Source organism: Glycine soja, chromosome 7 (genome assembly GCF_004193775.1).
Source record: "Glycine soja cultivar W05 chromosome 7, ASM419377v2, whole genome shotgun sequence".
NCBI lineage: Eukaryota > Viridiplantae > Streptophyta > Magnoliopsida > Fabales > Fabaceae > Glycine > Glycine soja.
Window position 1 is genome coordinate 45,484,192 of NC_041008.1, and position 24,799 is coordinate 45,508,990.

The following is a 24,799-nucleotide window of genomic DNA, read 5'->3' on the forward strand; positions in this document are numbered from 1 at the left end:
TATTCAATTTGAAAGTTTTGCGCATTACATACAGTGATTTTACTATTTTGAGCATTATTGTTTTCTCTAAAAAATACTAATAACTTATAATGAAAAAAAAAAACAATGATTATCTTACCATATACCAATGACTCACCAAATATTTTTAGCAAATAAATCAAATGTTAAAAGTGTCAACAAAATACCAAACATTCTTAAGTAGTTGATAATCTAAATACACTAACTAAATATGAAAGTCTTGTGATGTCTTGACTTTGAAGTATAAATTTTAAATACACATTCACCAATTCTGAATTTCCATTTTTCTTTCAAATTATAGTGTTCGACGGGTCAGCCAGTTAAACTACAAACCAAACTTCCCGGCTACGCAAAATTGGCTGAAAAAACACAGCTTTAAATGAACCACTTTATACAAGATTCAGAACTAATCGTGAGCTCTCATCTATGATTCACAATTCATATACCTGACTGTAAAAACAAACAATTCACAATATATTACCATCTAATTAATTTGGCGTGTACTTTAAACAATTATGCATCACAATTATTACTTATGCGAAACTTTCACAAGCTCATATACATGACAATTGACAAGCAACTACCCAAATACATTTATTGAGCCCTTTTCTACTTTCTTATTCTTATTAAAAATAAAATTCTCTTGCATATCTCTGTATGTTTCAGTGTTTCACATAACCAATTACCTTTGTATAATAAATCTGAATTGTTATTTTGAAAATGATATAATATTTATGCAAATTCTGTTCCCGTCTTCTTTATTTTATAACATATATCTTTCGAGTTTTTAATTTATATTTTTAATTAGCTATTTGATTAAAAGGTTTTAAGTTTCTTCATTTTTATTCAATTAACACAATTTTCTTCCATCAACTTTGAATACAATATGATATTTGAAAATTATTATAAAAATATTTAATTAATTAATTTTTTTAAAATAAAAAATTTTAAACACCTGCATTTTATATTTTTAAATATTATTACTAAAATAGATTTTTATGTATCAATTAATTTTTTCAATTTTTATTTTTTTCACTTATATTTATAAATATTTATGCAATGTATGAGATACTTGTCAATGTTAATTACAACATATGTATCTAATCGTAAATAAAATAGAAAAATATGTATGGGTAACGATATTCAAATAAAGAATTCGGGTCAAGCCCAATTATTTCCACCTTGCATATTTGCTTTCTATAAACCACAAACATTCTTCAAATCTCCAAAATCTTCAAATTCATACTCTCCGCCATCTTTCAAATCACAATCAATGCAGAATCATCATATATACAAATCTTCAAATCAATTCTTCGTGCTTATATTACCCTTACAAGTAACATATTGACTTTTATATTAAAAAGTCTTTCAACACACATTTGCACTATATATATATAACTTTTGAATATCATATAACTTTTGAATAGAAAAAAGATGCGAACTAAACATTCTCACTTTAACTTTGACATGAATAAAGTTGCAAGTCTTTCTGATATACTACTGTGAAAAAAGTTGTAAACCTTCTTTCAATGCAGCTTTCTGAGGATAAAGTTGTAAACCCTCAGGCCTCAGCATCATCAGCAACGTAACTTATAATTTCATCTCCCTCATTTTGTTATATTTTGAATAATTCGCTCACACTTTCATTTTAGTTCAAGTATTTCAGCACGAGTTAAGGACTAATCTTTTAAAATATTCATTTAAAAGATCGACCAGTCTAAACAAATATTTTTCAAACTACATGCACCTCAACTAAGTCTCTAATACAATATTATAAATCTAAAACCAGAAGTTATAAGGCTTTCCTATAGGCATGGCAGCGGAACCCGACCCCGTGAGAACCGAATCGAACCCGCCCCGACTTTGACGGATAAAAACCGCGTTGACCGGGTTCGGGGTCGGGTTCGGGTTTTCCCCGATAACCCAAAACGGGGGCGGGGGCGGGTATGGGATTACAGGTATCCGCCCCCCCCCCGCCCCGACCCCGACCCACCTCAATGTTATAATTTGAAAAACCTAATTTTTAAAGGCTAACTCTTATTTTGCGCTGCTACTGCTGCACCTCTCAGTCCTCACTCCTCACATTGCTATTTGCTAAACCTAAATCTTATTTTGCGCCGCAGCCGCTACAGCTACTGCAGCTCTCAGCCTCTCAGTCAAGGAGAAGTGGTGGAGAACGTGAGGCCGCTCAAGAGAGGACGCAACGAAGGTTCCTTCTTCTCATTCATTCATTCATAAATTTATTTTAATCTCAGCTTATTAGATCCGAAATGCTTTTAGATTTAAGTTTATCATCTCTATGCAGAAAGTGTGATTTATGCGGTAGATCCCGATGCAGAAGGTTGTTTTTCGTTGTCTTAGATCTTATGTTTCTATACAAATTATGATTCACAATTTAAAAATTAGCATGGTGATTCACGATTTGATAACCAAGCTTCGCTATAATCATGCTGTGCTTCCATTAGGCTATTTTATTGACGGTTTTTGGTGAACTGATTTTTGACTTGACATCTATTGTTGCATAGAGGAAGTACTATTGGAGAATGTGGAGCTGATACTTGACGCATTTGATTATCTCCAACTTCCATTTGCACTAAAGCAAGGTATATAGCAAGTTCATTCTCCTACAAACATTTAACTAAATTCTTCCATATATAGTTATTTTTGATTGAACTGGAAGTTTATTAATAAATAAAAAGTATACAAAGATAGGAGGGTAATATTTCCTCCACAAGAAAACTAATTACAATGAACCAGAAAAACAGAAGTCAAGAGTAACAGTGCATAATAGCAGCCTAGCACCCTGATCTCTGGGAAAATCTGAAATGGCAACCCCATATGAAGACCTTGAGCAGAGCATCAAGGAGAACTGGAGAAGCTAAAACTGTATCCTTTCCCAAAAGATTTCTCCATATACCAAAAGACCTTGAAAAACCTAAGCATTCTTTTCCAACTTGACACAACACAGATTAACAAATGCAGCTCATTTCCTTAAAAATCTGGACCTCTTTTTTCATTCCATACCCTACTTCTTCCATTTATAATTATAGTATTATACAGTTCTGCTTTATTTTTTCTGATGAAGTGATTGATTAAGCAAACTTTATTAGGTCCATCGATTCTTGTTTTCAAACACTATCCAATTTCCTTACCTGAAGACATTTTATGAATGAAGAAGGTTAGATGATACATAAAGTTCGGTTGGCTCTACTAGCTACTTTTACAAACAATTTTTGAAGTAAAAGCCTACCAATAATTAGGTAAGTATCGACATGATCAATAAGGGATTAAATTGGTCTCACAATAATCAGGATATTTAGCCAAGTTCATTCACTAATAATCATAATCCAATGAATAACTTTTTATAATTATTAATTACCTTACAGTGTTCCTAAAAAAATACCTTACAATCAATATTTATTATCATGTTTTAACATAAAAAACTATAGTAGATTTTCCTTTTTATCATATACAAATTTTATTAACATTTATATATATATATATATATATATATATATATATATATATATATATATATATTATACGTGAAGTGTTCAAGTTAATCAAACAAAAATATAAGTTTTATTGAAAAACAATATCTGTTTAAAACAAAAATTATTTAATATATCTTTAATTAATTAAAAATATTTAAAAGAATGAATTTACTGGTCTTTAATTTATGCAGCAAATACATAAGATATAAACAACATTAAATGAGATTCTCTCCTTACATATTCATTTAAATCTCCAATAAATTAAACATATATTTCCCTTGTGGTATTTCATGAATTCAACTCTACTCTATTTTAAGCCCCCTCTGTAATTTTTTAGATTGAATTGTTATCGACTGTATCGAATGAATGATGAGCATAAATGATGAATTTAAAAGGTGGGGGAGGCTAAGATGGAATCCCGTGGTTTTGTATAAAGTTCATTAATTTCTAGAATCTAATGCCATTATGTGATTGATTTCTTGCTATTGCTTCTCTTTTTGAGTATGATAAGACACCATTTTTGTTTATCCTTACTACTGGTTGACCTTCAATACATGATGATATCATGAATTTATTGTATGATGATATCCTTGAAAATAGAATTTTTGTAATTCTCTCTATTTTCATTCCACCAGTGATTTAAGTGTTAAAATTAATGTATGGTTTTGGAGTAATGAAACATTAGGCACAGACAAAACAGAGAGCTACTCTTTAATTTGTGCAGTTGTATGTATGGTTTTGGAGTAATGAAACATTAAGCTTGACCTCTTGGTTGTCGCACTCATTTTATTCTACATGAACCAAGCTGGTTGCAATTTTCAATCCTTTTGTAGTTTTATCCTTAATCGGGCAATGAAAGCTACTCTTTAATTTGTGCAGTTGTATATATATATTGTGCTAAAGGTTCATGATGTTGTTATTTTTAACATGAAACACTTAATTTTTCTAGCATTTGTTTTACAAGTACTTTGAAGGAACTTAATAGGAAGGAAATAGAAATAGAATAATAGAGGAGGTTTATTGATATTTTATAACCTCTCAGATTCTTTAATAAATTCTAATTTTTGCCCCAGTTTTACCTGCTGTATTTTTTTTCTTTCCAGGAAAGTAATGGAAGATATTAGTTTTTCACCAGAAGGAATTTACCCTATTTCTTCACCAATTAATGAGTCTCCTTCTCCTTCACCTTCACCAATTGATCAAACTCATTCACCTATTCAAGTTGATCTTGCACCTTCTCCTTCACCTGTTAATGTTGATCATACTCCTTCACCTCATGAAGATGAAGTTAATAATGTGGAGGCACAAGGAGGAATATGTAGGCTGAAAAGTAAGATTTGGCAGCATTTCAAAAAAATTAAAGTCAATGGTTTGGACAAGGCTGAATGCAAGTATTGTAAGAAACTTCTTGGTGGAAAATCAAAAAATGGAACCAAGCATTTGTGGCAGCATAATGAGATTTGTGTTCAATACAAGATTTTTATGAGAGGGATGAAAGGCCAAACATTTCTTACCCCTAAGGTCGTGCAAGGAAAACAAGAGTTGGGTGCGGGAACTTATGATGCAGAACGTGCAAGGGAAGAGTTGGCAAAAGCAATTATTATGCATGAGTACCCACTATCAATTGTTGATCACCTTGGCTTTAGGAGATACTCTGCTGCCCTCCAACCTGTGTTTCAGGTTCGCTAGCAAAATCCCTTTTTTCAAGTATGCAAATAATATATTATAGATACATTTATTGATTTATAACTATTAATAAATGTAATTATTTCCTTTGATTTATTGATGAATGCATTTTTTATTTTTAAATTATCCTTTGATATATACAACTGGTATATTATAAAATAAAATATAGTGATATTTTTCAGGTTCCTACTAGAAACACAATTAAGAAGGAGATAATGAAAATCTATGAGAATGAACGAGCAACAACTTTGAAGTTGTTGGATAGTCTTGATGGAAGAGTGGCCATTACATCAGACATGTGGACTTCAACAAGTCAGAAGAGGGGGTATATGGCTATTACAGCTCATTACGTTGATGGTTGTTGGAACTTACAAAGTCAAATTTTGAGGTAATTAATAAAACAATTTGAACTTTTTATATTATTAGGCCTTTTATTTTATAAAATGATTGAATATGATTATATTATATCTCTTTTTTTTGGCTGTTTTTATATTATATCTCTATTTTTATGTTAGGTTCATCTATGTTCCTGCTCCTCATACAAGTGATAGACTTTGCAATGTATTGACTGATTGTTTGATGGATTGGAATATTGACACAAAACTGTCCACTATCACCCTAGATAATTGTACCACAAATGATGCTATGATTGATAAAATTAAGGATAAATTGCACTTAGGTAGTTTGCTTAGGGATGGATCTTTACTTCACATGCGTTGTTGTGCTCACATCCTTAATTTGATAGTAAAAGATGGGTTGGAAGTGGTGAAAGAAGGTGTAGAAAATATTCGGGATAGTGTAGCATATTGGACAGCAACACCCAAGAGGAAGGAAAAATTTGAGGAAACGGCTAAACAATTGAGAATCCCTTACACTAAAAATTTGGCATTAGACTGTCCAACTAGATGGAACTCAACTTATAAAATGCTTGAAATTGCCATAGGATATGAGGATGTATTTTGTCGATTAAAGCAACGAGAGTCTCAATATACTTGTTTGCCAAGTACTTTACAGTGGCAATTTGCAAAGGATATTTGTGGGAGATTGAAGTTGTTCAATACTATCACTGAATTATTTTCTTCTACTAAACATCCAACTGCTAATTTGTATTTTCCAAATATATGTGAGATTAAGTTGGCAATCAAACAATGGATTACCTCTCCTAACCCAATGATTCAACAAATGGCAAAAAATATGATGATCAAATTTGATAAATATTGGGGTGTGATTCATAATGTGATGGGAGTTGCCACTGTTTTAGATCCTAGGTACAAGATGGAGTTGCTTGAGTATTATTATGAAAAATTGTATGAGCATGACTCTTTTACTCAAGTGAGGGGCATTCAACAATTGTGTTATGACTTAGTTTCTGATTACCAAATGAAAATGAACAAAGGCTCTTTTGGTAGTAATGTTGGTGATGTTACTGGTAGTGAAGTTGTTGGTGATGCATTATCTGAGTATGATAGATTTATAATAAGAAAAAAAAGGGCTAGAAGTTCTTATGTTAAATCAGAGTTAGACCACTATTTAGAAGAAGATGTTTTACCAAGAGCTGTTGACTTTGATATTTTGATGTGGTGGAAGTTTAATGGTGTCAAGTATCCAACACTTCAAGCAATTGCTAAGGATATATTAGCTATTCCAGTATCTACCGTAGCTTCAGAATCTGCATTTAGCACTGGTGGTCAAGTATTAAGCCCACATCGTAGTAGACTTCAATGGACTACTTTAGAGGCTTTAATGTGCGCTAGAAGTTGGTTGTGGAGTGCTGAAAATACGGGTAAAGTTTTATTCATATATGTTGTTAAATTGATATTTGTGTTTATTCAAGAACTAATACTAGTAATGTATTTTTATAGGTTCTATGAGCTATAAAGTTGTTGCTGAATGTGCTAATGTAATGAATGAAATGGTTTCAGATGATGAAGGTAAATAATGTTCTAAATTTCATTTTTTGTTATTATATAATATAAGTTTTTGTTCTAATTTTTTATTTCTTTTATGCAGGTGAAATGATGGGTGCTGCTAGTGTCACTAATTTGGAGGAATGATTAACATTTATTTGTTGAACAATTTAAGTTGTTTCTTTTTTTTATTATGTAATTTGAAAGAATGAAACATGTTTAAGTTGCTAAACAAAATGAAACATGTTGAAGGACAACCAACATAGTATATTAATATCTCCTTTTTTGCTAAATAGAATCATATGCTACTTATTGTTGGGACAACATATATTTAGATGATAATGTTTTTTTTGTGGGAAAATAAATATGCATGTCTTAATTCCTCATGCAATACCCAAATTTTATGATTTTAATTGAATAGATTGATTTGTTTTAGTAATTTTTTAAATTATGATAATGATCCTATATTTTGAATTTGGCTTTGTTATTGTTTTTTTGTTATGAAACTATTTTTTAGCCTTTTTTTTTCAATTTTTTTCAATAAGTTTTAATATTTTTTCTCTTTTAAAAAAAATTTTAATCAATTCTAGCGGAGGCGGGGCGGGGCGGGGAAACCCGACTTCCAACGGGGACGGGGGTGGGTATGGATATTTTAACCCCGTCGGGGGTCGGGGGCGGGGTCGGGGATTAGTCAAAAAGTCGGGGGCGGGGGTGGGAAATGCAATACCCGTCCCCGTTTCAACCCGTTGCCATGCCTACTTTCCTATGGGTAGTGGAGATGGAGATTTCCCTATGATAATGAAACTATCTTAAACTCTGTTTTGAATTATAGAAATGGTGACTTGTCTTCACTTAGGAGCTAGCATAGAGAGGTAGTTAGTTAAGAATTCATCTTGTTTGTGGAGAAATATGTGCTCTAATGATTATGATTCCTATACATTCTCAACGGTTTTCTAAAGGAACATGTGAGAAGATAAGAAATGGGTCAAGCACGTTGCTTTGGCATATATATGTGTATATGCGATTTTGGTTTAAAGGAATAAGGCTCATAAAAAAAAAGTTTAAAGGAAAAAGATCCTTGAAGGACATTCAATGAGTGTCTATATCCAAAGAAAAATAAGAAGAGAAGAGAAATAAATAATTGATATGATTACATACATAAAATGATAAGGAGACGTAGAGAGGAAAAAAATCAATTTAAATGTATATTTTATCCATATACATTTTAAATATATACAAAATTTGTAAAAAATTTATTATTAATGCATAATTTATTATAGATAACATTTTTAAGAAAATGTGCATTTTTTTTGGTTAAGATTAACAATTTTAATTATTATTTTTTTAGTGAAGTTATGATTGAAAAAATGAAATATATCAATTTTGGTAGTTTATTGAAGTAAATTATTAAGCACTTCATTATAAATTTTACATTTTTAATGTACTTTGCATATTTTCTCATTTTGCATAACAATAAGAATCACAGCTCACTTCAGTAAAAAAAAAAGAAGAAGAAGAAATCACAACTCATATTGCATGTCCCTTAACAATACAATATATAAATAGTTGTACATGATAAAATGGAGATAATTAATCTCACTTAAACTTTAATACTATTTTGTTAATCTTCCAATTATGTAAGTAATTAATTATTGTTGTTAATAAGTCATCTATAACTATTAATAAATGTAATTATCTCTTTTGGTGTATCCATTTTCTATTCTTAAATTACCCTTCAATACACACACACACACACACACACACACATATATATATATATATATATATATATATATATATATATATATATATATATATATATATATATATATATATATATTATTTCTTTCAATGAAATTTCAAAATGTAATTGTTGTCATTATTCAAATGCTTTTTCTTTTTTAATTTTTATTTTAAAAAATACAGATAGAGTTCAACTAGTTTATATAAAAGTGATAACTGTTCTTCCTCTCTAATACTTTTATTTTAAATTTTAAAATATTTTTGTTTTACAATGTTAGCATTTTTCTATTGTATATTCAAGAATTACTATTATTTTTAAAAATATACTGAATATCACGTGTTTATTTAAGTACATACTTTCATAAAAAGTATATATTTTTTACCCGTTCATAAATAATATCTATTAATATTTACATTCTATTTATTGATGGTAACGATAGACTTAATTTAATCGATTTATAAAATATCCTATCCTATAAGTTACATCATCACATCTATGGTTTTAATTATTCAATTAAGTATTTATAACTAGTAAATAAAATTTAAGTTACTATTTGTTATGCATAAAATAAAAATAAATTGAGTAAAAGTCATTAGATTGAATTAACGGTTAATTCATATGTTAATTTATATGTCTTAGGTATGATTATAGATTTTATCTGTTAATAAGACGTAAATTTTAACATAATTTATCACCAAGATTAGTGGTATTTTCCGACCTCTTATTAAGAGGACTATCTTTCCCTCTAAACTTTTGTATCATTAAAAATAAAAAAAATAAAAATGATTAATTCTTTCTATATTTTCTACAAAAGATACAATAATCATGTATGTCCAGGTTTACTCATCAATTGTTTAACGGTCAAGTATTTGATATTATCGACGTTTAGATCCACTATATTATTCCGGAGCTCAGTGTATTATCGAGAACTTTTCGAGGTCATATGTTAAATTTACCTACGAGGGAATGCGTAATCGTTTACAAGCCGTTGTTGGGTTTATATCATATCACTTATTATTCTATTTCTTCTGTTTCTATCCAAGCAAAGCATATACTTTTCTGTTTTACCCCATATAGCCATTACTCACTGAAATGGGGTAGGCCTCTCTGTCTGTCATTCTTGTTTTCTTAAATAATCGACTGTGACCACAGAGAGGGATTTAATAAGATGCATTGGTGCACCTTATATAACATACTTTGACCAACTTATAAATAATGCATGATATCATTTTTAAGGGAGCGACCCAAGTACCTTCCACCACCACCACCAAGAGTGTCGAGCTTTTGTTTTCAACTTTATTCTCTTATATATTCATAAAATTAAAGTTCAACACGTTAAGGAGGGTAATCATAATGATATAACCGTACCTCAAAACATTCCTAAGTGCGCATCAAATCAGCAAAATAGTCACATTTGGTTCTGTTGTTATAAAACCTGTGAGTAGGGTAGGATTAGCTTAATTTAAGCTTCACCATTATCTGTGTTTGAGAAAGACTTGTCCCCAACTCACTTTCCGCAATTAAATTTCATGGTCAAGAAGTTTTGGACAGAGCTTCAACTGCAAATGTGATTAAAATATTTAGAAAAATAATAAACAATATACTCAGCTAAATACCTTATATGTTTGCAATTGTATTCAGTTGCACCAAGAAAAGCTTACAGCTAACATTACTTTCTTTGAATGGTGGATATCCGTGGTTAATTCATTGCATTCCCAAAACTAATTTCTGGAATATAATTAATTTTATATTTATATTTATGCAAATAACGGGAAAAGGTAGTAGTGTGTGAGAGGGAAGGGAATATGGAAAAATAAAATAAAAAAAGGAAGTGTATTGAGAAAAGAAAAAAGAAAAAGACCTGAAAAATTAAAATTTTCATATTTTCGATGTATCGGGCCACATGGTCGAGGCTGGTTAGGTCTCAAGTGGCATCCCAATAGAGCCCATGCGGGCCCATTTTGTTATTAAGAAGTGCAACCACCCGCGCGTGAGAACCACGCGGGAGGGTTCTGATCCATCGGGGTGTCTTGGTTCTCGAATCCCGAGCCCTGCACTGCTGCTTGGACCATCATCACCTTAGCATGGCTATAGCTATAATCTAGAGGCAATGAATCCTTCTCTCACTTCTTCTTCCTCAACCTTGTCGTCTTCTTCTTCGTCCTGGTTCTCCGGAATCGTTCGAGCCGGTCGTTCCAACAGTGTCAAAATGTCCAATAACTCCGCCGTTGCACCCTCCGCCGACACCGTCGGCCCCGTCGTTCGCAAAAATCAGTTCCGAGGGGTTCTTTTCAAGTACGGTCCCAATCCTATTCAGGTCCGTTACCTTATTGTTTTTAAATCTGATTTAATTGTTGGTGATTTTGATTTCTAGCTTAACTTCTATTCACTAGTAGTAATATTGCACCTACTCTTCTACATTGTCTTCGACCTTTGAGATCTCTGATTTTTCAAACAAACCCCAAAAAATAGTAATTATTCAGTGAGTGTGCTGCTTTTTCCTCTATTTTGTTATTTCTTTTGTGAATCTCATCCCTGAGTTGCCGTAGTTCAGTCTCTGTCATTGTGTCTTTACTTTTCATTTCCTCCTTTTTTTTTATGCTTTCTGATTTTGGTGGAGTGGCTTGTGATAGCTTTTTTTTTATTTTTTATTTTATTTGCAGGTTGCATTTAAGACTGGTGATTATAAGCGGCAAGTCATTTTTATTGGTGGATTGACCGATGGTTTTCTTGCTACTTCGTACGTTTCATACCCTACAATTTCAGTTCGGTTTTCTTTTGAAGCACAGCACTATCTGGTCTTCTCATATCCAATGTCTTTAAAACCAAATTATTCTCTTCTTAGGGTTGAAAGATAATATCTATTCTACTTTAAGTGTTCAGTGATTGTCTTGGCTTTCTTTGCTTAAAACCCTATCCAGGATTTCTAAGTATTTGATGATTGACATGATTGAGTTAAGGGTGCGTTTGGACAATAAGCTCCTATAAAACGAGAGCTTATTCATATGTTTGGATGTGAAACTTACTCAAATTAGCTAAAGGGAGCTTATGGGAAGGTCATGAGCTACTTTCATAAGATCAAATATGCTTTTTCAGTTGCCTGCTAAATATAAGGGATAAAATGGTAGGATAAATTAAATTCCGGTTTTAAGGCGTGCAAGGGAAGTGCTTGCAAAACATCTTATTTATTATTACCCTTTTGCCATTTCTAAGTTAGTCCCCTTTGCTTGGGGGGGGGGTGTGCCACGACGAAACAAGGGAATGAAAGGCCGCTTTGCGTTGAATGCTCATGACCCTGCCCAAAATGATGGCTCTGTTGTCTTGGGAAGCGTTGAAGCTTGCTTCTTCTCCAGAGTTTTCTTGGTCATCAATACGACCTGTCCTTAATATTTATTATTACCCTTTTGCCATTTCTAAGTTAGTTTCCTCTCATTATAGTAACTTCAGAAATAACAATTTGCTAATAGCTACCCTCAAGTTAATTACTTTATAGAAGTTGGTATTGTGATAAGATAATTTAATAATAGAAAATTTATACTGGTTCTTATACATTTTTTAAGCTCCACCTCTAGATGTAAACCTTAGAATAGTTTCTATCTAACATGCTTTTTCTTCATCTTCTTGTAGATACTTGGAACCTCTGGCAATTGCTCTGGACCATGAGAATTGGTCATTAGTTCAATTCCTTATGTCATCTTCATACAGTGGATATGGCACCTCCAGCTTGCAACAAGTAATCAATTAAATTTTAATTCCCCGTGATGCTGTGCGGTTCCAGGTTGCTGTGAAGTGTTATAACACTTTCTATTGAACAGATTTATGCTTTATTAGTTTTACATGTTGAGCTCAAAATTCTGGATTTACTATATATAACTTGTAAGTATTAAGATTAAGCCACCATATAATTCCACTATCACACAAGACAAGATTTTTTTTTTTTAATTTAGCAGTCAAATGCCTTTTTCTTTGATATAGTGAGCTTAGTGTTTGCAAAAGCATATCCTTACAGTGAGAAATATAAATCAAATGTTGATATTGTTGCTTAGTTCCAACCTTAGGTTTCTTGTGGTAGAGAATTTTGTTGTTTGTTTAATAAACCAAAAGAATAAAGGACAACATCATGACTTTTTCATCAGATATTTAGAAGTAATTATTCTACTGTTAAATTAGTGTAACCTTTGGCATCACCTCAACCAACAATGTCTTCAGAATCTAGTTGTTTTGTTAAATATGGTAAACTAAGCATCCTAATTCCTAGGAGTCCAGGTCCATTAAATCAGTGATTACAACCTCAAGCAGCATATATTTGAAATATGTATGCTACCTCAATATTTTGGCCATTCTCAAGATTTAATGTGTTAAAATGATATTATATGTTCATTCTTATGTTTTACTGAATGGTGCAATGTCAATATCTCTACCTGATTGATAAGCATAATTATCTTGATTCTTAAGTTTGCAATTGCTTGTTGAATTCACGTTGAAGGATGCTAAGGAGCTGGATCAGCTGATTAATTATTTAATTAACAAAGAAGACTCTGAAGGTGTGGCATTACTTGGGCATAGTACTGGCTGTCAGGTTATATGTTACTTCATTTTAGTCCTAACTATACTTTACTTCCACTTCTCTTCTTGCTACTGTCATTTGTTGTGACAGTTAAATAAGCTTTTCTCTTTTTGGACATTGTAGGATATTGTGCATTACATGCGCACAAATTTTGCTTGCTCCCGAGCTGTTCGTGCTGCCATCTTTCAGGTACACGTTGATCATGGATCAATTATGAACTTCTTGCAAAAATTTCTTTCATCTGCATGTCTTCTGTAAAATGGCAGCCCTAATTTAATGCATTGCAATTATGCCACTTAAATAAACAGCCTTTTAAAAATTAGGGGTCTTATTCTTCTAATAGTCCTGTTTTTTGCATGAGACTGACCCAATTCACCTGATTTAAGTTTCTATCTTAATATGCATAAGGCTGTTCGGATATTTTAAATAATCATAATGTTAAAAACTAGCTCCAAAGCTGGTAAACTAGTCAATATGCTCGAACCAAACTGTGGGTTTGAGGTTAAACTGATGTTAGCTTTGTTTTGTCTCATTTACTTGAGTAACGTGAAGTTGAGAATCTAACCTGCTTCAGGTGGGGGTCAACAACTTAACCTTGTATTTAACTGTGGTTCATTTGCCGTTATTAACTCACATATCACAGTTTTATGTGGCATGTATGATTTTAAATTTTGAAGTCTAAGGTTTGTTTGATCAATATCAATATATAATGTCATGCTATCCCATCTGTTCTTTTACTGAGTGCCTAATTTTCTATGTCTATTTAATTGTTCAGGCTCCAGTCAGTGATCGGGAATATCAAGCTACACTCCCTCACACAGCTTCTATGATTGACTTGGCTGCTAAGATGATAAGTGAAGGCCGAGGTTTAGAGTTAATGCCAATGGAAGCAGATCCTACTGCCCCAATAACTGCCTATAGGTGAGTGTACAGAAATATTGTAGGAGCAGCACATATACTGAGACAAGCCTGGATATCAATCAATAGGGTCAGACTCTGATGTACAATTAGCATTGACGCCGATGCATTATTTGGAAACTAGGATCTTATTAAATTATAAAATAATCTTCTCTTGCTCTTCAATTATCACTTATCAGTCCAAAGTGGCTGGTATAAAGTGACAGTAATTCTTAGATTAGCATGGTCTACCACACAATCTTTTTAGTGTTTTAATCATTGTTTGAAATGTGCAAAGAAATGACCCTCACAACCTTGCACATGTCAATAAATTATTTTAATTCCTATGGTAGAGCATGCTTACCAAAGAATTATTTGTTAGTATAACCATTTCATTTTTTAAAATGCCTCCTATTTCTTTATTCACAATACTATGAATTATATTATATTCTGATAGGAACTGAATTTACTATGGAATTAGTAGGTAAAATTCCATAGAACAGTGCGCTTGATACAAAAGGAAAGTGCAATTGAGAGCTGAGAATAAAGAAATCAGAGGAGATAAACTTCACTGCCCTGTGGCAGGAGGCACCCAAAACTACCAAATTGATTTCCTACCTCTCATTTCCTCCCTTGTCCCTTGTATCCCCATTCAACCTCTAACGTTACCCCAATGCTTCCATCACTTCTTACCATGTATTCAAGGTTGTTACAAAATATAGTGAATTGAGTTACAAAGAACAGAAGAGAAAGTTCTCCTTCCGTGGATTTCTCTTTTCTATAGAGCTGATGCTCAGTTCCCAAATGATAACAAGTCAGAACTCCCACTTCTTCTACCCTTTCATTTAAAGCTAATTTCATGCCCTAAAACTTTAACCACCAACTACACTAACTTTTGGCCGTATCAATGTCAATTGCAAAAAGCCACAAGTTTTGCTCGACACAGATTCCTCTACTGCTGTTTTGATGATAGGCTTCCAAATAAGTTAGTCCTATACTGTACATTTGTAAAAGGTTTCAAGTTGTCTGATATTGATTTTGAGCTAGGCTATATCAGATGTCAAATAGACAATTTGTCACCTATCAAGTAATGTCTGTTTTCAAAGACATTATTTACTTCTTCATTCCTCCTCCATCCTTAATTACCTTTCTCTCCTTAATGTATTGTAACAATACCACATGCATGACATGTTGATGCATGAGAAATATTTACTGTTTGAAAAAGTTGATATTGATTATACTGCAAAAAGGTTTTTGGTGTCTCGTGCTATTGTTCCCTTCCTAAAAAGCAATTAATTTTTTGCAGGTATCACTCCCTTTGTTCATATAATGGTGATGATGACATGTTCAGTTCTGACCTGAGTGATGATCAATTGAAGATGAGACTTGGGCATATGTCTAGCACACATTGTCAGGTGAGTATTGGTAAATATTTTTATCATAATTTAAAATTTGAAGTAAAAATTTTCCTTTTCCTCAATCAGCTTTTCTAAAGATAAAAACTACCCGATATGTTTTTATTCCTATCTTTTAGCAATTATGTTTGACTGAGTCTTTGAGTTTTCTATCCTGTTAAGAGACAAAGACAGAAGATCTGAGATTAATCTATTATTCTTAAAAGGAAAAAATTGGAGGAGGAAATTTGTCATCATGGTATGCCTTGGTTTTTTTGGCAGGTTATATTTTCAATGGCTGACGAATATGTGCCAGATTATGTTGATAAGAAAGCTCTAGTTGAGCGGTAAAAGCTATACTCCTATCTGGTGTCAGTTTTTTTGTTGTGCTAACAATTGGAAAGAATTGTGATATATGATTATTATTCCTATGGTCACGGGGTACATTTTGAATACGTGCAGGTTATGCAAAGCCATGGGAGGAGCAGAGAAAGTAGAGATCGAATATGGAAATCATTCCCTCTCTAACAGAGTTGAAGAAGCTGTTGATGCTATTATTGACTTCTTAAAAAGAGAGGGACCCAAGGGCTGGGACGATCCATGGAGTTAATGCGGGTGTCTATCAATTTTCAATGCCTTCTTTTGTTGTTATGATAGTTTTGATTCCATTTTGTCAATCTTGCATTTTTCTCCCATATATATATTTTTTTGGGGTGGAGGGGTTTGAATTTGTCGGGGTTGTTATTTGCAACCTTAGTTTTTGTTGATATATCAGATGTTAGTATTTATTGTCTTAAGAAATATAGTGTATCTGTTTTTTGAATTAATTAATTTTAACCCAAGTAAATTTTGCAACATTTTAATCAATTCCGAGTTTATCGGCCTTGTGCATTGTTGTTTTCCCCGGCAGATAGGATCTGTCAGCATTTGCTATGATGTAGACATGTAGTTGCTAGCTTTTTCCTGCAGAAATGATTTCCCAACTACCAGATCGGCATAAAATTAATTAATTTCTTTTGAAAAGGTTTCACATCTTTTATGCGTCACACTCACCCCTCAACAGATTCTGTTCATTTTATAATAGTATTCCCTCCCCTCAACCGCAAAAAGGGATCAGTATCGCGGTGATATGTACATTCTAGCTTTGCTGTCTGGATTTACAGTGATGTAACTATGAAGTACTTACGGTGAGTATCCAGAAACAAAATGACTTGTGGTAGTTTGCAATGATTTGTTGAAGATGGTAACGACTGAGCAGCTGGCCAAAATCCGACTCATCTTACAAGGCTATTAACCAAGAAACTAAGCTTTTAAGTCAACATTTTCCCATTTTAGCTTGAAAGAGCTGCATGCAATTGACATTATCGTTGTCTCTTATCTCCATTCGTTCACCAGCTGTTTCTACCAAAATATGCATAATGTATATCTGCTAGGCCCATGACCGGGACTGCTCTGCTAGGATCCATCTGAAAATACATATTTACAAGCCCTTCAGATAATACTGTCAATCCTTCAGGTTTCATTTGAATTTAAAAGTGTGTTTCTGCATTGTGTTTTGTTCTACCTGAGTTAGTGCATCAATCTCAAAATGCAAGAGGGATCCCATATATTTTAGGCGTTTTTTTAGCAATCATTCATATCACTATCAACACATGACAGATATATAAGATTAATCTAGTTGTTGGAAAAAGGAACTTAAGAGTGAAGGAAAGAAAGAAAGATCACAGTTCAAATCTTTTCGGTTTTCACTGGCATTTCTATCAAAATTAACATTTGTTGTTAAGAAACAAATATCAGCACGTGGCTAAGCCGAACCTGTCTGATTCCATGAACGCATAGCTGCGTTTAAATCCATATCATAGCACCGTAACGCGTCTAATGTGAAAAGCTGAGAGGCTGAGTGCGTTGGTGGGTTGTGTTGTGACTTGTGAGGCTTCAACTTCCAGTTTTCTTAGTATCCCTCTCTTGTCTAAAAGTTTTTACCCCCACTATATAGTTAAACTTCATCCGCAGCAATGAAAAATGTATGTTAAAATGAGAAAAGAAAAGTGACGAGTTATATCGTCCAAGTGATGCACATTGAATTATATGTAGCACGATAAATTTCTTGTTTGTGAAATATCTTAGAAACTTTTCACAATAAAAATGTTCCTTGCAGCTTTTCTGTCCAAATAAATAAATGAAATGTTGGATGACTTAGGTGCCATTGGTTTGCATCAAAGGTCAAGAGAAGTGGAACCAAGCTGTTTGCAAATGGGAAGTGGTGAGATGTTTATAAAAAGGAACTTCCTTGGGAAACAGACTGGAAGGATTATTTTATATTTAAAAAAACAGACTGAAAATTGAAAATTACATAAATGCGACAAATGTCAGCTGAAGAAGCGCTAGGTATGTGCGGATGCTAATGACCGAAAGTGAGAAGTATTATTTCAAAATTAATACAGTTTTTATATATGGCTATGTTCCACTGTTGTAGAGGTTAACAAGCAACTCAAGTTTGTCTTATTGAAGAAAATACACCTCATTCAGTCATTCACGTCAATGTGAATATGAATATGAATGCACATGTATGGCATTCACTCGAAGCAATGTTCTGAATCGGTAGATCTATTAACTTTCTTGGCTTCACTAAGCTAAGTTAATCATTAAAAAAAATTATTCAAGTGATAGATTTTGATTGATTATTTGGTACTGCGTTTAGTCACAACTCACAAACTCAATGTCATTGAACTAAATCTTGTTGAAACTCTTAGACAGTGCATCTAACCATTGCTTTAAAATTGGAAAGTGAAACAAAAAAATTCCAAAAGTTAGATCATGGGAATTTTGCTATTTCTTAGGATGGAGAGAAACTTTACATGCACTAAAGCAAAATCTGTAGATTTTTAACAAATTAAACATCCTTTTTAAGCTGCCAATTTTTGGAATGATAATGATTATGACATTAGAGTACTAGTTTTCATTTTTACATTTTAAAAGTAATAACAATTAGTGTAGGCTCTAATTTTAGTGACTATCTTCGTTTACGTATTTAAATTTAATACTTTTTAATAATTACGTTATTAGTGTGAAACATCACTAACTTTATCACTAACTTTAATGATGAATAATTTCTATTAAAAGAATGTAATTGATCATTATTTTATTAGAGTCTTTCATTTCAATAATTTTTTTTTCATCTACAAAAGTTAAACTCACAATTTTAACTATTTCTTATTGTCCTTTTTGTTTGATAGAATGAAAATAACTAAATCAATTTTCGTAATAAAAGTAAAATAATAAATATTTTTTATTTTGTATAATTTCAACATAATTTTATATATTAAAAATTAATTATCGTGTATTGTCCACATACTATTTGTCGGTTCATAATTTTTACGAGAGTGTCTGAAATTTCAGTCAGCGGCCACCATGCAACTTTCTCTCTGGCGGGAATCAACATTGGATGCGAAAAAAGAAAACATTTGTGGTTCTCAATGGGACAAGTGGACGGTACCAATAAAAAAAATAATTCTTCATTATTTCAATAGTAATTGAAATGACATAAGTGCCCCCATCATTTCCAAACTTTACTATGTGTCGGTCCGGTACACCGCAGACTCCTGAGTCTTGATGTGCGGCCTAGCCTCAACGCCACTATTTTATTTCTCAGCTTTTTTTTTTCTTAGGAGTTTATATATTGATTAATAGAAAAAATATGCACATAATATTAGCAGTAGTAATATATAACAATAGCATAAATAATCACTCAATCATAAATATAGCTATATTGATAAATTTATAAAACTTTATAATGATTATCTTTAAAATTATATTAATAATAATATCACAATTTATATTATACATTTATTAACCATATTCAAAAGATATGATTGATTTTTAACAAATATTTCTATTTCAAATCCCTATTTTCACAAATAATTTTTATTATAAATGTACCCTCTTTAATGTTTACAAAATATTAAAACAACAAAATATTCTACTGTTTTTGTATAGATTCATCCAATTAAATATAAAATAGTATTTTTATATGAGTAATGCCATATATTTTTATTTGTTATATTCTGTTAGTCGTATAATTATACAGATAAATTATATATGAAAATAAAAATATTATTTTTAAATTAGTTACGAAATAATTTATCAAATAACTCAATAATTATTTGGTTTAAATTTGACGATTCTCACCATAAAAATATTATATTATCATTAAATACATAATAGTATCATATAATTTAAATGAGTTTGTCAACCTTATATATTTCTTTTAACACACAATGTACTAAAATATTATAATTTAAAATTTGCTAACACTGACAATATATTAATTCATTTAATTATAATTTAGTGGAATTTCCATTTTCTTTATTTAAAGTTTAAAACATTGCTGTAAGTGTAACTTTATTTTTAACTGGTTAACTAGTGCCTTAGGATTCGTTACTTTCGTTAATATCAAAGCATAGCCGTGAATCCGTCTACCGTTAATATGTTGTTTAGTGGGAATAAAGTTTAAACAGAAAAACGAACACAGTTTAATGTTGGATATGTGTTTAATGCTTACTAGTATAAGTGTGTGAGTTCGAGAGGATTAGTGTTTAAAATAGTACTTAAAATTGTGAATTATTTATTTTAAGGAAAATCAAGATAACAATTAGTATTTTGTTGTTTAAAGACTAATGCTTATTTTAACAAAATACTAAAAATTATGGAAAATATATAAAATTATAAGATCTTAAAATAATGCTTGTTAACCAATTTTTAATGACTAATCTTATATTTTAACGTGAATTATAAGATCCTCCTCCCAGATAATGAATTTAAAATAATTTTTTTATATTAAAATTCACGTTAAAAATACATTGAAATCACAATGTAGTTTTAATAATACTAAGTACTTTTAAATGAAATCTTTATATTACGGCGGCACTATTAATGAAACGAGAAAGGACAGTAAATCCTCTCTTAAGATTGTGCATTTAATGTTAAATTTGCACCAATTTAATTTTTTATGTTAAATCTAATTCCATGACCGCATGAGTTTAAGACCAAAACCACCTTGAAAACCACATCCACACTGTAGTGATCGGAGTAATTAAGAATAATAATAAAGCAAAAGACAACTTTGATTACAAACAGGGAAAAGAAGAAAAAAAATCCACAACTGTATGTAACCAGTAACCAAGCAAATCAAAGTTTAGAAAAATAAAAAAAGAAAAGAAGAGAGTAAACTTCATAAATAAACTTTGAGGTTGATATCGTCTTTGGACATACATGTCTGAAATCTGCTGAGTTTCTTACTTTCATGTTAAAAGCCTTCCCTTTCGTCTCGAACTCATACCGACCCATTACCGCAACACTATTATCTCTCTCTCACACTACATCGAAATTGGAAACACACCTAGTAACTTGTGAGTATCCCGCGATTTGTTTTTCCCTTTCTTTCACTCATCAAGTTTTGTTTCCTCGGGAAAATCGACACTTGTGCTTGGAAGACACTCTTTGTGTTTTGGTGTGTTGTCGTCGAAAGATAGCAACTTTTGCGGTATTGGAGGGTGGATTTGTTGGTGGCTGTTCTGGGGTGGTGGCGTTTTGTGATGCCATGCCAGAGAAAGTTGTGATTTCGCCCCAATGGGCTCTATGGTCCATTCCAATGCTTCATTGGCGTGTTGGGTTGCTCACTGCTTTGGTTATGGTTGGAATGGTTGTGGTTTGGAGCATTGATGGGTGCACAGTCAAGAACATCATTCAAGCCTGGAGGTATCAACAAGATTATCTTGCTGTAAAGTCTCATACTCCTAATTTAACTTTTGTCTCTCCATATAGTCCTGTGAACTTCACTGTGTATGGCAAAAAGCCCCTTCTAGTTAAGGGGCATGCAAGTTGGGTTTCAAGTGAGTTAGAACCCAACTTGACTTCAAATCTCATAGCTAGATGGTCAGCTCGTGGAGGTGAGCCTTGTAAAGATTCCAAGGCTGTGGAGATTGCAATTCCTGGGTTGGATGGTGGGGAAGTGATTGAGCTATCAGCTGGAGATGTGCATGAATTTGGTTTTCAAGCACTGGATGATTCAGGGAAGCCTCTTTGTGTAGGTGGGGACTACTTTGAGACTGATCTTTCAGGGGACTCATGGAAATCTAGGCCTTTGGTGAAAGATTTCAGCAATGGTTCTTACTTAATTTCATTGCAGGTTCACCCAGATTTTGATGGGGTTTACAATCTCACTATAATCCTGCTCTATAGACACTTTGAAGGTTTGAAGTTTACCCCATGGAGGTTTTCTTATGACCAAATGCTGCGAAGTGTTGCAATCAGATTCTACAAAAGCAGTGTTCGGCTACCAGAACTGCAGGGTTGCAAGGCTTCTGATTTTGACAGGGATGTGTGGATTGGAAGGTGGACAAGGCATGGCAAGAATGATGACTGCACTATAGGAAATGATGGTAGGTACCGGTGCCTAGCACCGGATTTTCCTTGCCAAGCACCTTGGTGCGATGGTTCCTTGGGAATTTTGGAGAGTAATGGTTGGGTGTATTCAACTCATTGCTCATTCAAGTTGTATTCAGCTGAGTCTGCTTGGAATTGCTTGAAGAACAGATGGATTTTCTTCTGGGGTGATTCAAACCATGTTGACACAATAAGGAATTTGCTCAACTTTGTTTTAGACTTGCCTGAAATACCTTCTGTCCCCAGAAGATTTGACATGAACTTTTCCAACCCAAGAGACCCTTCTCAAACAGTTAGGATTACAAGCATCTTCAATGGGCATTGGAATGAAACACAAAACTATCTGGGGTTGGATTCTCTGAGAGATGAAGGGTTTCAAGATTTGCTAAAGAAGTACTTCTCAGAAGACACAATTCCTGACACTGTGATCATGAACTCTGGCTTGCACGATGGCGTCCACTGGCGCAACATAAGAGCATTCTCTGTTGGAGCAGACTATGCAGCATCCTTTTGGGGAGATGTTATGAAGACAGTGAAGCAAAGGGGGTTGGCATGGCCAAGAGTGTTTTTCCGGAATACAGTTGCAACTGGTGGATATGCAAGGTCACTAGCATTCAATCCTAACAAGATGGAGGTGTTCAATGGTGTGTTGTTGGAGAAATTGAAGCAATCAGGAGTTGTTTCTGGTGTGATTGATAACTTTGATATGACATTTCCATGGCATTTTGATAACCGGTGTAATGATGGAGTTCACTATGGAAGAGCTCCAGCAAAGATGAAGTGGAGAGATGGCCAAATTGGACATCAATATTTCGTGGACCTTATGTTAGCTCATGTTCTTCTCAATGCGCTATGTGCAAGATAGCATTCAAAGCAAGTGTTGTATGCACACCCAATATAGAATAATGCGCACCTTTTGCTTGGTTGAAGACTATTGAGGTAGTGTCCACAATGCTTGGACTCTGGCTGTTTCTATATAGTTAGGTTTGTCATTCTTTCTTGCTCATATATTTTTTGTTAGTGTGAGTTATGCATACATGATAAGATTGTTCCACTTGTAGATTAGCAGGGGATTTAACTCCTCAAAACACATTTTACTATCCATGATCAATAGTATTATTCAAAGGCTATTCTTTGTTTGAATCTCTCTTCCTGGTTCCAGTATCATCCATGGGTTCAAAATCTATAAGCCGTACTAATAATTACTATTTGACTTGTAGCCATCTATAAAGGCTTGTGGTGAGTTAGTTACTTAGGTGGAATGGTAGATTTTGTGCAATTGTGCCTTTCTTGTTGACAGTGGAGGGTTACAATTAAATATTCAACAAACTTCTACCAAACTTGTTAATACTGAGTAATAATATAGTATGTCTAACACATGCACCTCTTTTCCTTTTCGGCTTTTACTTCTGGCATGTCTGCCGTGGAACATGGATTGCTCAACTTCACCAACCATTAGTCCATTAATTATTTATGTTTTATTATTTATCCCTGTACGTGGTCCACCTATTTCTGGCTTTCTCATATTCTGCTACTATTAGTTGAGGTTTTTACAATTGAACGAGTCGAGGATAGTAATTTAAGGTTTAATACTCTAATTACGGTTCAATCAGTAATAATTAAATAATATTTATAATGTATTAAATAAAACAATTAATATTATAATATTTATAACATTATAATATTAAAAATTAAATTTTACTTATAGATTTCTTAACCATAACTCATGACTATTTAAAATTAAACATGAAACTAAATTAAATATGTCAAAATACTTAAATTCAATAACAAAATAATATATAATAACAACTAAAATTAAAAATTAAATAAAAATAATTAACTATCATTGTAATATTCAATTAAAATTATATCAATAATTATAACAGTATTTTGATTAAAAAAAACATTTCCTTCCGTCAATAAATAAAAATTCCCAAACAAACTAATTTAAATCGATTTTTGACTGGTTTATCTATTTTTAGACTAATTAAACCAATTTTATACTGATTCTCTGAAAGATTGGTTTTTAAAATTAAATAAGTTGATTTAATAATTAGTTCTCGTTTCAATCCAACGTTCTGTTAACACTGCCATAAGTCCATTAATTTTTTATGGTTCTGCTTCAATAATTGATCCCTATATATGATCCATCTTCTTTGTGTTTCTAGTACTACTTTTTTCCTTTATTTTTTGTGTGGTTGTGTAAGAGGCAAACATCCAAGTAGGGACCAAAATTCTTGTAGTTTCCTTTAATCAGACATAGTTGCAACGAAGATGCATGCAACTCTCGCGGGGAAAAAATGAACCATAAGATTGTGCAAACTTAAAAAGACCAAAAGCGAGCTTTGTTTATTTATCTTGGCAGGGTGTTTCAGAGTTGTTTTAGACCCTTAATAGCCAGAATTACCGCAATATTTGGTAAAAGAGAAATAGAATAAAAATTAAGGTGAGAGAAAACAAACAAAAGAGGTATTTTAAAATAGAAGTTCTTTGGTTAAAGTGAATTAGGTAGTAGAAAAATTAAAAAGTGGTGGGTTCTATTTAAAAAACTTCCACGCTGGATAGGTGCAAATAACATAAAAATGTGTTGAGAGTGGATATCATTAATTTTACTACCAAAATAAGTCTCGGTCTTCTCTTGTTTGCTG

General features: G+C 32.4%; 3 protein-coding genes and 1 long non-coding RNA gene across 5 annotated transcripts; 3 read left to right on the top strand and 1 right to left on the bottom strand.

The window, feature by feature from the left end:
• Window positions 1–2,082: 2,082 nt before the first annotated feature.
• Window positions 2,083–7,429, top strand: LOC114420132 (zinc finger BED domain-containing protein RICESLEEPER 2-like). Its single transcript, XM_028385999.1, has 7 exons — window positions 2,083–2,227; window positions 2,544–2,621; window positions 4,616–5,192; window positions 5,381–5,586; window positions 5,714–6,981; window positions 7,061–7,129; window positions 7,209–7,429. The coding sequence occupies exons 3-7, from the start codon at window positions 4,623–4,625 to the stop codon at window positions 7,250–7,252; spliced, it is 2,157 nt and encodes a 718-aa protein (XP_028241800.1). The 5' UTR covers window positions 2,083–2,227; window positions 2,544–2,621; window positions 4,616–4,622; the 3' UTR covers window positions 7,253–7,429.
• A 3,530-nt stretch (window positions 7,430–10,959) lies between these two features.
• On the top strand, window positions 10,960–16,574 carry LOC114420133 (UPF0613 protein PB24D3.06c-like). Its single transcript, XM_028386000.1, has 9 exons — window positions 10,960–11,166; window positions 11,513–11,589; window positions 12,477–12,582; window positions 13,336–13,428; window positions 13,540–13,605; window positions 14,192–14,337; window positions 15,620–15,728; window positions 15,990–16,054; window positions 16,170–16,574. The coding sequence occupies exons 1-9, from the start codon at window positions 10,960–10,962 to the stop codon at window positions 16,315–16,317; spliced, it is 1,017 nt and encodes a 338-aa protein (XP_028241801.1). The 3' UTR covers window positions 16,318–16,574.
• A 90-nt stretch (window positions 16,575–16,664) lies between these two features.
• Window positions 16,665–17,912, bottom strand: LOC114420134. Of its 2 annotated transcripts, none has more exons than XR_003668349.1 (2): window positions 17,272–17,912; window positions 16,665–17,173 (listed from the first exon to the last, which is right to left on the bottom strand). It is a non-coding gene; the product is annotated as an uncharacterized LOC114420134 (long non-coding RNA). The 2 variants fall into 2 exon arrangements; XR_003668350.1 differs by having other exon boundaries at window positions 17,523–17,885.
• Window positions 17,913–20,891: 2,979 nt separating this feature from the next.
• Window positions 20,892–23,299, top strand: LOC114420135. The gene has a single exon (XM_028386002.1). It carries the CDS (start codon window positions 21,010–21,012, stop codon window positions 23,014–23,016), a length of 2,007 nt encoding a protein of 668 aa, XP_028241803.1. The 5' UTR covers window positions 20,892–21,009; the 3' UTR covers window positions 23,017–23,299.
• The last annotated feature ends 1,500 nt before the right edge of the window (window positions 23,300–24,799 follow it).

Bases quoted from the DNA above. Each gene is read 5' to 3' on its own strand.
- LOC114420132 (XM_028385999.1), top strand. From the start codon at position 4,623: ATGGAAGATATTAGTTTTTCACCAGAAGGAATTTACCCTATTTCTTCA. The intron at 5,193-5,380 runs GTTCGCTAGCAA...GATATTTTTCAG, and splicing joins CCCTCCAACCTGTGTTTCAG to GTTCCTACTAGAAACACAAT. The intron at 5,587-5,713 runs GTAATTAATAAA...TTTTTATGTTAG, and splicing joins TTACAAAGTCAAATTTTGAG to GTTCATCTATGTTCCTGCTC.
- LOC114420133 (XM_028386000.1), top strand. From the start codon at position 10,960: ATGAATCCTTCTCTCACTTCTTCTTCCTCAACCTTGTCGTCTTCTTCT. The intron at 13,429-13,539 runs GTTATATGTTAC...TGGACATTGTAG, and splicing joins GGCATAGTACTGGCTGTCAG to GATATTGTGCATTACATGCG. The intron at 13,606-14,191 runs GTACACGTTGAT...TTAATTGTTCAG, and splicing joins TTCGTGCTGCCATCTTTCAG to GCTCCAGTCAGTGATCGGGA.
- LOC114420135 (XM_028386002.1), top strand. From the start codon at position 21,010: ATGTTAAAAGCCTTCCCTTTCGTCTCGAACTCATACCGACCCATTACC.